This window comes from Fukomys damarensis, unplaced genomic scaffold, assembly GCF_012274545.1.
Source record: "Fukomys damarensis isolate Sample0158 unplaced genomic scaffold, DMR_v1.0_HiC HiC_scaffold_18, whole genome shotgun sequence".
Taxonomy (NCBI): domain Eukaryota; kingdom Metazoa; phylum Chordata; class Mammalia; order Rodentia; family Bathyergidae; genus Fukomys; species Fukomys damarensis.
In genome coordinates, this window is record NW_022900930.1 from 3,083,545 (window position 1) to 3,099,730 (window position 16,186).

Genomic DNA, 16,186 nt, shown 5'->3' on the forward strand with positions numbered 1-16,186 from the left:
ATCCCCGGTACCAATAAATAAATAAATAAGAACCAAGATATATCATGTTAAGGTACAAATTCCCAATGATGAATGTCATCATATTGTATACCGAAAATGTACCAATGAACTTAATGAATTTAAAAAATGGATTTACAAAGATGAAACATTCTTTTAAAAACCAATATATTATGATCAGTTCAGCGTGAAAATAATCTATCTTTAAAGGGATGATTAATTGTATAATTTTAATGTTCCATGTCATAAATATAAAAGCTATAAAAGGATGAGCAAACTAAAAATGTATTTATTCATATTTTAAAATGCTTAGAAAATTTTACAGCATAAAATAGTAATAGTTAATTAGATAATAATTCCATACCAGCGCAACTCCTGCATCGTATTTATTACCACACATATATCCTGGGAATGTGGCTCCTATACGGGTAGGATGTTTCTCAAAACTAAAAAAACAAAAAGAATTTTACTCATAAGTGCATGTTAAAGTAGTATTAGTAATGATGTTTCGCAGTAGTATACATTAGTGAACAATGGCTCTAAGAGAAGTACTACTGTAAATTATACTAGATATTTTCTCAAACCTTCAGGGTTAGGAATATTCCAATAAACAAATTTTGAATGATTAACATTAAAGACCTAATAGTTTTTACAAAATATTGCCGCACTAATGGGTATAGTGTTCATTCTGGTTTCTTCAATATTTCCACTCTACAAATTCAATGTTCCATGAAAAAATATTTATTTACTGATCATGAGTATTTTTGCACATTAAATTCTAGAGAGCATGACAATTCAGTATATTTATTTTATGAGGAAATACAACTATGGCAATTAGATAAGAGATAGGAGTACAGAAATTTCATAACAGGTAATAAAATATTTTAAGCCAAAGGAAATTATACCATTTTTAATAAGCTCTTATTGTTATTTCATTTCTATTTATGTAACTTTACATTTTAATTATTTTTAAATTTTTTATTACTGTAGAACTATAACATGCAACCTGCCCTCCCACATTGTTAAGTGTTTGGTGCAGTGCTGGTAATGTAATCACTGTAGTTGTACACTGGGATCTTTTGCTAATTTTATGGTGTTTGATAAAAACTTTTTAAACTTTGCCTCACATTAGCTCCTTGAAGATGAGCGATCTTTTTCACATGCTGAGATACCTGATGAATTTATAGAATGCAATGCATGCAAAGTAAATTCTTATTTTTAATAATTAACATACTAAGTTATTTTAGGTTTTTCCTTTAATATTAAAAGAAGTAGAATATTACACTTACGCTAGTAAGTATGAAATATAATGTGGTTTAGGGTCAGCATGTTGATGTTTCCATTGTAGAAACCTAAATAAAACATCATCTGGATGTCCTGTAGTAGCAAATTTGTTTGTGTTTGACCAGAGTTCAATGGTAGATATCACAACAGTCAGTTTTAACTGGGTAAGCATCTAAAGGGAAAAATAAATGAGAAATTTTAAATACACTTCAAAATTAAATTAAACTTTGTACGACATATTTAACATAGTATTATGGTTATAGAGTCTTCCAGGGCTCAGCAAAATACCACACATATCAGTTCATAAATTCTGTATTTTTGCAATCTGTATAAGTAAAATGTTTTTTTAAAAACTTACAGTGTTAACAAAGCCAATGAGCCGAATAACCTTCAGTGTTACAGTCTTTACATCAGACCCCATGTAAACAAACTGCAAAAGATAAATTATTATTAAAAACAAGTGAATGTAGTGAATACATCACATGTCTTTACAGGTACAATTGCTGGACTCAAAAGTAGGCACAGATCTATATTCTAGAAATGCAGAAAATGTTTAAATGGTTTATAAATATTGACTTAAGAAAAGTATTCAATAATGCTACTTTTAAAACGTGTAATGCATTTGAGATTGAGAGACAGATGGTGTGAAGATGCTGTGTGATTATATCCACAGGATGACACCAATTTAAACTGCTATTTGTGCCCCAGTCTGCCTTCACAGGAGCTGAGGATACCAAGTGAAAAACCACAGTGCTTCATTTCTGTACAATAATAATAAAACCAGGGCAAGATAGAATTATTCACGAATATATTTGGAAATTTAAACACCCCTCTCAACAACTTCTGCAATACTGCAGAAAAAATTACCAAGAATTCAGAAAAACTTCAGCAACACCACAAACTTACACTGTCAGCAACTCCCTAACCTTTTCCTGTACAACAGTAGAACACACACATTTTTAAGCAACATATACCAAAGGGGATTGTATCTTTGCCCCTAAAATTTACCTCAACACATTTAAAATAATTCAAATCATACAGTGTTCCCTGACAACAGTAATGCAAAGTATAAAGAAGAAAAAAGATAATAGGAAAAATATCCAAATGCTTTGAAACTAAACAACACACACTTCTTAGTAATGCATGGATCAAAGGAAATTTCAAAAATACAAAGCAAAATGAAATGAAAATATAATATCCAAATTTATAGAACAGAGCAGTGATGAGCATTGATAACATTAGATGCATACATTTTCCTTTTTTTTATTTTTTTATTGGTATATTTTAGATATACAGTACAGTTACATTCACCATTGGGATCTTGTACCTTCACATGATGTATCTAATACTACTTCTTATGTGGTTTCATTTGGATTGGAACTATAGATCAAATTTTATCTTTTTAAGCAAATTTTTCTAGTAATAATTATTGGAAATCCCTTTTTATCATCTAGATTGCTTACTTGATAGGTTAACACAAGGCTTTCAAACTGAAATGCATCCTCAGCCCTTTTTAAAATGTTGTTTATTCTGAGACAGGAGCTCACTATACCCAGGCAGGGGTTGAAATTGCAATACTCCTGCCTAGGTTTTCCAGAATAATGGGATTAAAGGGTGGCATTACCACACTCAGCTTCATCTACTGATTTTCACCCCACAAAATCAGAATACACATTCTTTTCAGCTACACATGGATTGTTCTCCAAAAGAGACCGCATACTCACTCATAGAACATGTTTAAGTAAGTGCAAAGGAATTGAAGTTATCCCCTGTATATTATCGGACCATAGAGTGATGAACTTGGAAATCAATAGCAAAAGAAACCACAAGAGTTTCATAAACACATGGGAATTGCACACTTCTGAATAAGCAATGAGTCACAGAGGAAATTAAAGAAGAAATCAGACAGTTCCTACAATGAAATGACACTGACAATACAACATACCAGAATCTATGAGGCACAATGAAAGCAGTCTTATGAGGGAAATTCATAGCAGTGAATACACATATTAGGAAAACAGAACGAGCTCAATTACACATCCTGATGCTGGACCTCGAACTTCTAGAAAAAGAAAAGCAGGTCAAACCCAAAAGGAGGAAATTATAAAGATCAGGGAAGAAATTAATGCAATGGAGACTAAGAGAACAATACAAAAAATCAATGAAGCCAAGAGTTGTTTCTTCAAAAGGATAAACAAAATGGACAAGCTCTTAGCCAACCTTATCAAAAAAGGGAAAGAAAAGGCCCAAATCCATGTAATTAGGAATGAAAAGGGTGAAATTACATTGGACCCAGCAGAAATCCAGAGGATCATCGATACCTACTTTGAGAACCTATACACCAATAAAATGGAAAATACAGAAGAAATGGACAGATTCCTAGATTTGAATGAATTGCCAACCTTGAACAAAGATGACCTAAAAATTCTAACAACCCAATATCAATCAATGAAATTGAAAACATAATTAAAAACTTACCATCTAAGAAAAGTCCGGGTCCTGATGGCTTCACTGCTGAATTCTACAGGACATTTAGAGAGGAACTACTGACACTTCTGTTGAAACTCTTAAATGAAATTGAAAGGGAAACAATACTCCCAAATCCATTCCTGGAAGCAAGCATCACTTTGATCCCCAAAGCACAGAAAGACCCAACCTAAAAAGAGAACTATAGGCCAATCTCACTAATGAATAGAGATGCAAAAATCTTTAATAAGATACTCGCAAATAGAATGCAGGAAATTATTAAGAAGATCATAGACCTTGACCAAGTGGGATTCATCCCAGGTATGCAGGGATGGTTCCACATATGCAAACCAATAAATGTAATACATTATATTAATAGAGCCAAGGACAAAAACCGTATGATCATCTCAATAGATGCAAAAAAACATTTGACAAAATCCAACACACATTCATAACAAAAACCTCACAGAAAATTGGAATAGATGGTCTCTACCTGAATCTGATAAAAGCCATCTATGAAAAATAGCCAATATCATACTAAATGGTCAAAAACTGAAACAGTTCACACTAAAATCAGGAACAACACAAGAATGTCCACTATCACCACTCCTGTTCAATATAGTTTTGAAAACTTTAGCCACAGCAATTAGACAAGAGAAAGAAATAAAAGGAATAAAGATAGGAAATGAAGAAGTCAAATTGTCATTGTTGGAGATGACATGATAGTCTATCTAGAAGACCCCAAGAACTTCACCAAAAGTCTTCTAGACTTAATAATCAAAATAAGTAAATTAGCTGGATACAAGGTCAACACACAAAAATCAATTGCTTGCCTCTACACGAAAAACACTCACTGAGAGAGAAATGGGCAAACAATTCCTTTCACAATAGCATCCAAAAAATTGAAATACCAAGGAATCAACCTAAAAAAGAAACTAAAGACCTCTACTCTGAATTCTATAGCACTCTGAAAAAAGAGATTGAAGAGGATTATCAGAAAATGAAAAGATATCCCTTGCTTATGGGTAGGATGAATCAACATAGTGAAAATAGCCATACTTCCAAAACTGCTATATAGATTCAGTGCAATCCCAACTGAAATCCCAGCAACATACTTCACAGACCTGAGAAAACAATCCAAAAATTCACTGGGAACAAAAAGAGACCTAGAATAGCAAAAGCAATTCTAGGCAGCAAAGACAAGTTAGAGGGTATCACAATCCCCAACTTGAAACTATACTACAAAGCTACTATGATAAAAAAACAACATGGTAATGGCAAAGAAATAGACTTGAGGACCAGTGAAACATATTAGAATATACATAAACAACTCCAGACACAGACACCTCATCTTTGACAAAGTAGCCAAACACCCTCCCTGGGGAAAAGATAGCCTCTTTAATAAATGGTGCTAGAAAAACTGGCTTTCAACTTTCCAAAGATTAAAACTAGAACTAAATCTCTCACCACATACTAAACTAAAATCAAAATGGATTAAAGATCTAAGTATTAAAACAGAAACACTAAATTGGCTGGAAAAGAGGTAAAGTAGAACTATTGAAGACATTTGCTTAGGAAAAGATTTTATGAACAAAACCTCAGCTGCCCAGGAACTAGTACAAAGAATCAACAAGTGGAATCTCTTCTTATTAAAAAAAAGTTCTGCACACCAAGAGAAACAAACAACAGTGTAAAGAGACAACCCACAATGTGGGAAGACCTCCTCACCAACTCTTCCTCAGAAAAAGGTCTACTACCTAGAATATAAAGAACTTAAAAAAATAGACCTCCCAAATTTAAAGACCCAATTCAAAAATGGGCATCTGAAATGAACAGACATTTCTCAGACAAAGAAGTAAAAGCAGCAGGTGAATATATGAAAAAATGTTCAACATCACTGGTCATTGGAGAGATGCAGGTGAAACAACATTGAGATTCCACATCACCACAGAAAGAATGGCTGCTATCAAGAAATCAACCAATAACAAATGCTGGTGGGATTGTGGGGGAAAAGGAACCCTTATCCATTGTTGGTGCGAGTGCAGACTGGTGCAACCACTATGCAGATCAATATGGAGATACCTCAAAGAGCTGGGACTAGAGGTTCCCTTTAACCCAGCCATCCCTCTGCTGGGTATATTTCCAAAATAATTAAAAGAATCATATTACAGAGATATACGCACACCTATGTTTATTGTGGCACAGTTTGTAATAGCTAAAACTTGGAAACAGCCCATTTGCCCATCAGTTGGAAACTGGATAAAGAAGATGTGGTTTTTCTATAAAATGGAATATTACTCAGCTATAAAGAATGAGAAATTAGATTCATTCATAGGAAAATGAATGTATATTGAGGTCATACTCTGAAGTGAAATAAATAAGACACACATGTAAATACCAAATAGTTTCTTTGGTATGAAAAACTAAAAGTGTAAAGAAGATCCAAATGATAGAATTGACAATGTGAAATAGGAAGAAGAGGGCTAAAGGTTTAGGGAAAGTGAGAAGTGTAGGTGAAAGGAATTAAGGGAAAAGAAAAAAATATGAGAAAATGAAAAAAATGGGAACAAAGTTTTTGTAAATAAGGAAGGGAAGAGGGGGTAAAGGAAGGGCAGGGACAAGGGGAAAAAATGAGAACCAAGACCTGTTATGTAAAGGTACAAGATGCCAAGGATGAATGTAACTGTACTGTAAACCTAAAATGCACCAATAAACTCAGTGAGAAAAAGAAAGAAGTAGAAATAGCAAATGAACATGAAAAAATGTTCAACTTCACAGGTCATTCAAGAGATGCAGATGAAAACACTGAGATTCCACCTCACCCCAGAAAGAATGGCTGCTATCATGAAATCAATCAATGATAAATTCTGGAGGGGCTGTGGGGAAAGAGGAACCTTGCTCCGCTGCTGGTGGGAGTGCTGACTGTGCAACCCCTGTGGGAATCAGTATGGAGACACCTAGGACTGGAAGTCCCATTGACACAGCTATTCTCCTGCTGGGTATCTTCCCAAAGAATTAAAAGAATCACACCACAGTGATAGAGGTGCACCTATGTTCACAGCAGCACATTTCATGATAGCTAAAACTTGGAAACAGCCCAACTGCATATCAACTGGAGACTGGATAAAGAAGATGTGGTTTATCTATAAAATGGAATACTACTCAGCCATAAAGAATGAGGTGTTTATAGCTAAATGGATGCTCATTGAGGTGATACTCTTAAGTGAAATAAGTAGGGCACATATGTGTAATACCAGTTTCTCTAATGTGAGAAACTGAAAGTGTAAATAAGAACTAAAAGGTATAATAGATAATTTGAAATAGGAAGAAAAGGTGCAACACAGAAGGGGAAACTGGAGGAGAAAAAAAGATGGGAATGGATTTAACATGAGAAAAAGAAAAAAAGGGAAACAAAGTCTTTGTAGCTAGGGAGGGATGGAGGGGATGTAGGGAGGGCAGGGGAATGGGGAAAAATAAGAAGCAAGATAGATTACATAAAGGTTCAAATTTCCAATGATAAATGTCATTACATTGTATGCCTTAAATGTACCAATAAAATTAATTACTTTTTTAAACCATATCTTCATTCTGATTATGTATATATATATATATATTTCATGTTTATTATCCCTTTACTACTGTCAAACAAACAACATTTCTCATAGGGAAAAAAAGAAAACTCCTGTAGATGGACTTTTGCCAATTTGTATTTGATTTCCTGTTGTCTTTTAATAAAATAGGTTTCACAACTTTTTAATTTGGAAAAAATCTGTCCTTTTGCAATGAACGTATTGATATATTCTCTTAAGTGCCATTCTTAACTCCTTTACATCTTCAATTTTAAGAGGTATAATTAATCCTTTTTCCAAAAGTTTCACTCCTACATGTGGTACGAAATTCCACACCTACAAAACCACTCATAATTTTAAATATTATCAAATTTACATCATTATTTCATTTTAATTTTCCCTTTGAAAGAAAAGTAATCCCATACAAAGTGGATACAAGTCACAAGGGTACAGTCACGTCAGTGCTCACAAAGCTTTGAATTTTGAAACATTTCAAATTTTGGATTATTTTATTAATTAAGTTGAACCTATTTCTTAAAACAATTTATACTGGAAACTATGAAGTACTGCACACAAAAAGCATATAGCTCAACTAATCATCACAAAGCATATGAACATGTTTAACCAGCACGCAGATCAAGAAGTAGAACGGACCCAAGATCTCCCAACTGCCTTCTGGCTCCTCCCAACCACTGTTTGCTCTCTGTCCTCTTCCCCAACTTTTAGAGATTCACACTGATTCTTTTTGAGATTTATGCATGTAAGCAAAATTTAAATTTTCCCTGAGTGACCTCTTCTGCTCATTTGTTGAACTACATTATATGCTTCTACAAACACCAATAGAAAGGATCATGTGACTTTTCCTTTTCTTCAATTAATTTGTATTATTTTGCTGGGGATTTGTGTATCTGATACAGGTATTTAATCCTGTAAAAAAGAAAGGCCTCAGCTTTGCCCGTGAGACTGATGTTATATTGACTACATGTGCTTTGAAATCTTAGTTTTAAAAAAAGTAGTGAGAAAATTGGTTAAAAAGTAATTTCATACAGGAAAAAAGCTCATGGCATTTTTAAGAGAGCTTTATTGACAAAAGACAACTAACTGGACTAGAAACATTTGAGATTGACAACAGTGTAAAAAGGCCTCTGGGCTCCAAACAAATACATAAATTGTTTTTGTTTTAAGCCACTAAAGTTTGGAGTGGTTTGCTTTGCAGGGATAGATAGCTTAGTTTACAGTTATCTGACAGTCTGCTTTGTCTGAAAGTAGTCTAACTAGGTCCATTTTTAAAATTTCTGGTTTTATGCTGTATTCTCTCACTCTTTTGCCTTCATTATCTCTGGAGTATGTTTTAGTATGTCGGTTGTAAGCACAATGTGTGCGTGTATGCTGTGTGACTTTTTCTCTGCTTTTAATCTTTTTTCTTCAGGTTTTAATTTCACTATTTATTCCCTCTCCATGTCATATAATTACTGACATATATGAGTTTAAGCCTCTCGTTTCAAACATAACTTTTAAATTGGTCTCACTTTTACAAAACAGGTGCAAAAAGCATAATGTATTTCTTCCTGATTACTTTTTTTCAGGATTATGCTTAAATTTTTGCTTGCTTTCTCCTAATTGTTCTTGCAATTTTATAAAAATCCAATCATAGGATGTGCCTTTGGCTTTATAGTAGGTCAGTTTATCTCCTCTAAAATACACTCAATGCTTTAGTGAACCATCCACTTCAATTTTTGCTGCTACTGTTAACATTTAGCTCAGCTTCCCTGACTCCTAGTCCTTTCTTCTGAAAGCAGCAGATTCCCCTAAGAGGAAATAAAATATTTTTATTTTATAACTATTTTAACTGTTTAAATTAAATCTTTTCTCCATCTAAATCTTTTCATAACCATGGTCAATGTTGATTTCCTTTCCTTCCTATGGATTATAGGGTCAGTTATGGTGGATATAAATCTACAACAAGCATGAGGTATCCTGCTAGAAGTATCATTCTTCCAGAGAAACAGTTTGTACCCATCAGACAACTCGGACCAAAGGTAGCCTTATAGACTGTCATCCTAACCACATAAGTTAACATATATTCAAAGCCTTAATTTATATGAGCTTTAGAAGTACAGTCATGATAAATTCTTAATATGACAATTTCATTCATTTGTTTTTCTTTTCTTTCATTAATCTAGAACTGAGAATAAAAAGATAACGAGTTTTCTCCCTTTACTTGGAAGAAGTAGCATATCTGTCTTAGTGATTACCATGCCAATTAGGGTGAGGTAGTTAAATATTACTATTTTAAGTAGGGCTTAAAGGTTTGAGGGGGTTGTAATCTATCCTTTCACTGAGTAAGATGCCACTTTGGCAAAAGAAAAATAGTCAGTAAGATTTAGGAAATTCAGATGCTTCATCTTCAAAAAGTAACTAGACATCCAGAATAGAATTAATAAATTTTTTTAGTCATAATTTTTATAATGTGTTATTTGGAAATGCAAAATAAAAATGGTTGACTTCCCTTGCATCATCAGAATTAAGTTAAAGACCAATAATAAACAAATCTAAAATGATAATAAAACAAGTAAGACATACCAGATTTTTATCCACAATGATATACATTTCAATGTATCGAGGGAATAACTTGGTAAATTCAGTTTTCTGAAAAACATACAAAAATGCATCCTAAAGCTTAACAAAACTTTACCTTCTACTGAAATTATATTCAGAGGTCAACTTAATGAGTATATAATAGAGCTGTTTTCAAATAAAAATTAGGTACTAATCTGAGTATTCTAGTTCAAAAAGACTTGTCAAGCCATAAGGGAACTCTGGTATCTTTCATTGCTGTAAGACTTGAAATAAAATTTTAGGTTTAGCAACATAAAGCATTCCTTTCCTTATCTATGTGATAATCTACATACTAATCATCTATATATTCATATGATTAACAATTTAATCATATTAATATTTGTATTTATCTATACATTAGTACTAATTTCTGTATTAGTATGACTAATAATCATATGAACAGTTGTATTACTATTACAGATTTACTGTTCCCAATTATAAAGAAACTAATTTTAGCAAACAATGTACTTTAGAAAAAGAATTCTAAAGGTTGCAGTCAGGGGTAGTTCATGAGAGAGAGAGGTGTTATTTATGATAGCCTACAGGTATTTGTGGAGAAAAAATTCATCACTTTATTTTACATGTACCACATATGAGCCACTGAAATTACACATTTTGAACTTCCATGGGACAAGCATTTAATATTTTAATTTAAATTATAGAAGTAATTGAGAAAAAGTATATATTATATTCATTATCTAAAAAGTCCACGTGACAATATTTTCATGTATTTAGTCCTACATGTATTTCTAAGATTAATTAATTACCTAGGATTTTGGTAAGCTTGTGTCTAATTACGAGCCTAACAACAAATATAAATTTCTTTACCAGCTATTTAAATCCATGCAGGCTCATGAAAAAAGTAATGTTAAGATTACCAAGTCAGCGATCACACCGGAATGTAGAAACATTTTTCATTTAACAAAACTACACAAAACCAGTTGAGAGTTAACACTTACATGCAGACCGCTTCTCACTTTACTTTTTGCAGTATTAAGCCAAGCGTAAGTATCATTTTCTCCAAAGAGAGGGACATGAGTATCATTATTGCTTTCTTCATAGATCATGTGCATAAACCCTGACATAGCCTCCAATGGTTCAATTCCATATGAGATGTTTTTAAACTGCATTACTCCTCTAAATGTAAGTTAAAGAAAGTTTGAGTTAATTTTCCAAAACTATAATCTATTTTTTATGAGAAATTTTGGCCAGAATTTTAAGATTCCAAGTCACTTTCATTTTTCAACTGTATCTCTTTGTTCTTGAAAGTTTTATGCCAGAAATAGACCACTGTGCCACAAGACATGTCTTGCTTTCTATTACAAATCTTTGTAAAAATTATCTTAAAGGATTCACGGTAATGGCATAGGTTTGGTTCTTACACAAGTTGAACTGTGGTCAACACAAGTTGGCCCCTTTCTGGACCAGTCTATAGCATATAGCAAGCACTGTCTTCTTCAGTTTTAGGACTCTTATATTTGTAGCCCAAGATACATGTAAAATAAAGTGATGAACTTTTACTCCACAAATACCTGTAAACCTAACTCTCCTCTGATATCTATTGCCCTGAATATTTTGTTTATGTGGACCAAAGGAAGCACTACATGCCTAAACATGACAGCCAAAAGGTCTGTAGGTTCAGGGTTTCTAGAACTGAAAATAATTCTAGGAAGTAAATATCAGGGCAAAAACAGAATTTTGGAAAGGTAAAGAAACAGAGAGACCAATCTATACTCCCTGCATTCAGGACCTCAAAGCTTAGAGTAACAGATCCTGTCAGGATCACCCAGCGAGCCTCTTACCAGGGAAAGACTATCGCTTCTCCAACTTTTGGTAAGATCAAGTGTAGTAACAGACTGCCAGGGTGACCGATTCTATTTTATTACAAATTTTGGTAATAGAATGAGGAGGGATAAATGGAGGATTAATTCATAGGCTAGCAGAATAGCACATATGCAAATTACATTATCATTAATCCACAACCTGAGTCCTGAACAAGTCGTTAGCGCCACAAGAGAATGTGGAAAGCCTACGACGTATCCACTGTAACTGCAATCCATCTGCAAAGAAGAACCCACAAACATAAACAAATGGATGACTTATTTTTGAAATGCATTACCAGATATGTGATCTATATTTATTTCTTTAACGATCTTAGTATTTTCCTGTGATTGTCAGTTATCAGACGAATTTGGGTCAGGCAGAAATAAGCAACAGTATAAGATGCTCAATTTCACTGGATGTGTAAAGGAATATTCATGTTCATGTACAGTATTCCTATTTTTAAACACACAATAACAAATCTAGAAGAAAAACACCTAATACTTACCCGAGGTAACAAAGACTGAGAATGTTGAGCACCATTTTTGTCATATGAATAAACAACAGAAGCTGAAGCCAGAAATGATCTAGGCAAAAATCACAAGAACATGCTCAAAGGAAGAAGGAAAATAGAAAACATTACTCTTCACATACACATTGTCTATGTACTGAGGAATTTAAAGTAGGATCAACTCCTTGAAACAGCCTAACGTCCCAATGTTTCCCTGTCATATTAATTGCATGCTGAGGGTGGTAAATTTACTACAGTGACACATCAGACTAAGATGCAGGTCAGCAAACAACTCAAGTTCCTGGATATCTCAAAGGGCCGATTTCCAGCATAGAGCCTTCAAATATACGTCTTCATTATTCATTGATTTCAGATTATTTTACTTGAATCTCAAAATTAAAATGCAGGGTTAAGACTAAACATTAAAAGGTTTGTTTGGTCTCACTACAAATTCATATCTCCTAAGCTTGGCTCAGTTCTGACTTCCTTGAATAATCTTGGTCAAAACCTCTTTTCACTCCCTTCAGTAGCTTTTCACAACCTTGACACCACTCCCACAAGTTATCCACACGACTGGCTCTCAGATCATGGGCCCACCCTCACTTCTTTTCCCAGGTGATAACTTTTTTTTTTTTTTTGGTACTGGGGATCGAACTCAGGACCATTGCAGGTGGTGGAACCAGTGAGCCAAATCCCTGGCCTTTTTTATTTTAAGCAACCTTTACACCTGTGCTTCAGAGCCTATCCTATGCCATGAACTAAAGATACACACTTTCTCTCCTACAGTTAGAGACTCTCTACTAGCTTTTTATGTTGACACTATTCTAAAAGTTGCATACAAATCCTGTCCATCCTAAATAACTACCCCCAACCAAGTCAAGTCTCACCATTTCTATGGTAAAAACCTGAGTGGCTTTTATCCAGAGCAGTCTACATATATATGCTCCAGTTTCTCCATTCTTATTCATTCCAAAGCTTTTCTGGAGAGCATCGATATCACTAGTGTGTCCGATTTGAAGCTTGTCTTTTTAAATCATTGCTTTATTGGGCTTCTGTCTTCTACTTAAAAACTGTGAGTGCTCAGTCCAGTCAATTTAGATTATACTTGATTTTTCTGCTATTCTTCTGAGTGCTGTGATGCCTTTAGCTTTATCGATTCCAGGTTGGCTGTGCTTTACTTTCTACACGTCCCAGAAATCTTAGTCTTTCCCCAGGTTTCACCTTCAGCTACTAACCTATTTATAAACATTCAAGGTACACACTCTCATGAAAGTAGTAACAATACTGTGACCAAGCTACTGCTCACTGTTAAATCTATATCCCTATGGAAACTCCTCAGAAATTCAAATTCCTATATTCGCTTAACCAGTGTAAACAGCTTATTTGGATACCATATAGACACCAAACTTCACTCATTCCTCACACAGAGTATCTGCCTTGTTCACATCCCTTGGCTAACTGCGCCATAACCGCAGCAGTCACATCACCTGTGGTTCCTCCCTGTTTCCCGCTCTACCAACCCCACCTGGAGCCTGTGGCGCTTTCTTTCCCAGTGCTGTAAGGCAGGGCCCTACCACGACTCACCTAAACTATGACAGTCGAGCACTTAGCCGCCCTACTTCCGCTTGTGATCCCTGACCAGAGGCCTGGAAGACCCAACTTGACATGATAAGTACATGATTAAAACCACGCTTGGCCCCCAATATCCTTCCTGTGTCATTATACATTTTATACAGTCTGCGTCCCACCTACTTTCCAGAATCTTTCACCTCTAGCCTTCAAAAAAACACATCATTTAGTGATTCACGGCTGAGTTTTGTCTTTCCAAAGAGCCACTCTGCCTCACATCTCCCTGTCCTGCAAATTATTTTCTCTCTAAATAATATGGCTTCCTGCCCTACCTCTTCCTTTACATGGCTACGTACTTTCCCAACACATAATCACCTCCTTCCTCTTCCCAGAAGCCTTCCCAAACTTCCAGAGAATACTTCTTCCATGCTTATCGTATTATAATAAAATTCCATTCCTCTATTCACGGGGCCGAATATCTGTACCTCCACTCCAGGTTTATGTCTTACTTTTATTCTCTTTTTAAGCCTAACCCTTTCCCCAGTTACCACTATAATGAAATGCTATCGATGCATTTAAATTGAAATGGTGCTGATCATAACTATTTTTAAAAATCAAGAAACCAAAGAATTGAAACTTTCAAAGGCAAAATACTTACTGCTTTCTAAAATACTTACTGTTTTTTAAGGTGGACAAAGTATGGTTTTCCTTTTACTGAGATGATATAAGCAACCTGGAACAAGAGTATCCCCAAAATCCAATAACACTTGTAAACAATATACACTAAATTATGTATCTGCTTTTATGCTTTAAAAGATTGACAAAATTAATAATACGTAAGCAGCTATATTCGTTTCCCTTCCCATGTGGATATGTGAAGCTTCACAGTTCTAAACTGAGAACTCGGTAGAAGGCACGCCTGGCTGCTACCCATCACTCCTCTCATGTTGGGGGGCCGGCCTGAGGTTCACGGTTAGCTTTGGCTCAGCTTTTCCCTACCAGATGACAATGCCAGAGACAAACAGCACGACTCATCTTACTGCCTCACCCTAAACCTGCCTGAGGGAATCCTAGCTCTTTGCCATTCCCTTAAATATTGTGCTTGTGGGATCCTATCCTTTACAGCTTTTATCAGGATGTTCCCAAAGCCAGGCGTGGTGGCACCTGCCTGTTATCCCAACACTCGGGAGGCTGAGGCAGGAGGATCGCTGTGAGTTCGAGACCAGCCTGGGCTACACAGTGAGTTCCAGGTCAGTCTCAACTACATAGTGAGAAAAAAAAAAAAAAAAAAAAAAAAAAAGATGTTTCCCCAAAGCCTCATTCACTCTCAGGCTTTTGGGACGTGCCTGGATCACGGGTGTGTAATTCTGGATTATAAGTGTGTGATACCTGGATTAGGTGACTGGCTGGTTTAACTTCGTTCTGGGTGTGGATGGTGGGAAGGGCTGCCCTGAATGTGGGTGGCACCAACCAATGAGCTCCTAGCCTGAATGGAATAAAAAGAAAAGGAAGGCTCTCTGCACACTGCCTCCTGCCTGCCCCTATGCACTGTTCCTCCTCTGTCATGCCCCTCTGTCACGCCGCCCTGCCTTGAAACCAGTCCATCGTGGACTGAAACTTTTACAAATTGTGAGCTAAATAAACCTTTCCCCAATTACATTATTTTCTGGATCTCTTCTTGTATCTACTGATGAAATCTTTTCAGGAATTGTGGTCTGCACAAAGGTTTTATGAGTATCTAAAAACAGAAATAAATGATATTAGTTTGGTAAGTGTGGTCCTCTTATACATGTTTCTCTAGGTTAGCAGCTATTTTAAAATAATCTACACATCCTTCCTTTCTATGGTCTTTTTAGCCATTCTTATCTACAAATTTCTGAACTCTTGTCAATACCTCAATTTTTATCCCCCACCCACCCAAGCACACAAAATAAGCAAGCAGTTCAAGAGCTCAGCACCGCTGACGTCGAGGGCCAGATAACAGCCCTGTCCGAGACACGGAGACACGAAGTGAAAGCGCGTGTTCATCGGGAAAGCGAGGTCATTTTCGGGGAAGAGTGCAGCATATCAGACACACAATTTTCAGTAGGGCGGGGAAAGGGTAGCAGTTGCCAGACCAGGAAATCGTTGATAAATAGCTTCTTTGTGGTGATGCAATTATTCCTAGGGTGGCGGGATTTTGTGTGCGGGCGGGGTGAACGCAGGTTTCCTATCTGTTCATCTTACAGATAAGAAAACCGCTCAGGGAAGGGGACGATTCTGTAGCAGAGGCGCCTCTGTCGGTCTGCGGGGGGGAGCGGCCGGGGCTTAGGCCGGGCCGGGCGGGAGGAGGAAGGCTGGGACAGCGGGG

General features: G+C 35.6%; 2 protein-coding genes across 14 annotated transcripts in view; one reads left to right on the plus strand and one right to left on the minus strand.

Moving 5' to 3' along the window:
• LOC104857328 (disintegrin and metalloproteinase domain-containing protein 5) overlaps window positions 1–16,155 on the minus strand; it is an 85,629-nt gene extending 69,474 nt beyond the window's left edge. For 3 of the 11 annotated variants that reach the window (XM_010617155.3, XM_010617154.3, XM_010617152.3), the window contains exons 1-10: window positions 15,795–16,153; window positions 15,495–15,574; window positions 14,514–14,569; window positions 12,265–12,343; window positions 11,919–11,995; window positions 10,895–11,072; window positions 9,900–9,965; window positions 1,640–1,711; window positions 1,287–1,453; window positions 362–443 (exon numbers count right to left, since the gene is read on the minus strand). In XM_010617155.3, the coding sequence (XP_010615457.1) occupies window positions 362–443; window positions 1,287–1,453; window positions 1,640–1,711; window positions 9,900–9,965; window positions 10,895–11,072; window positions 11,919–11,995; window positions 12,265–12,343; window positions 14,514–14,569; window positions 15,495–15,574; window positions 15,795–15,864 (927 nt within the window). In that variant the 5' untranslated portion in view covers window positions 15,865–16,153. Of the gene's footprint in view, window positions 1–361; window positions 444–1,286; window positions 1,454–1,639; window positions 1,712–9,899; window positions 9,966–10,894; window positions 11,073–11,899; window positions 11,996–12,264; window positions 12,344–14,513; window positions 14,570–15,225; window positions 15,323–15,494 lie in introns of those variants that run through there. The other 8 variants (XM_010617153.3, XM_010617157.3, XM_010617161.3 and 5 more) reach the window with 8 other exon arrangements.
• Window positions 1–16,186, plus strand: part of LOC104857327 (disintegrin and metalloproteinase domain-containing protein 9-like) — a 59,855-nt gene that overhangs the window by 31,286 nt on the left and 12,383 nt on the right. The window contains exon 1 of one of the 3 annotated variants that reach the window (XM_010617150.2): window positions 9,269–9,355. The exons of the other annotated variants lie outside the window; for them this stretch is intronic. Within the exon in view, the coding sequence (XP_010615452.1) occupies window positions 9,284–9,355 (72 nt within the window). The 5' untranslated portion in view covers window positions 9,269–9,283. Of the gene's footprint in view, window positions 1–9,268; window positions 9,356–16,186 lie in introns of those variants that run through there. 3 annotated transcript variants of the gene reach the window in all.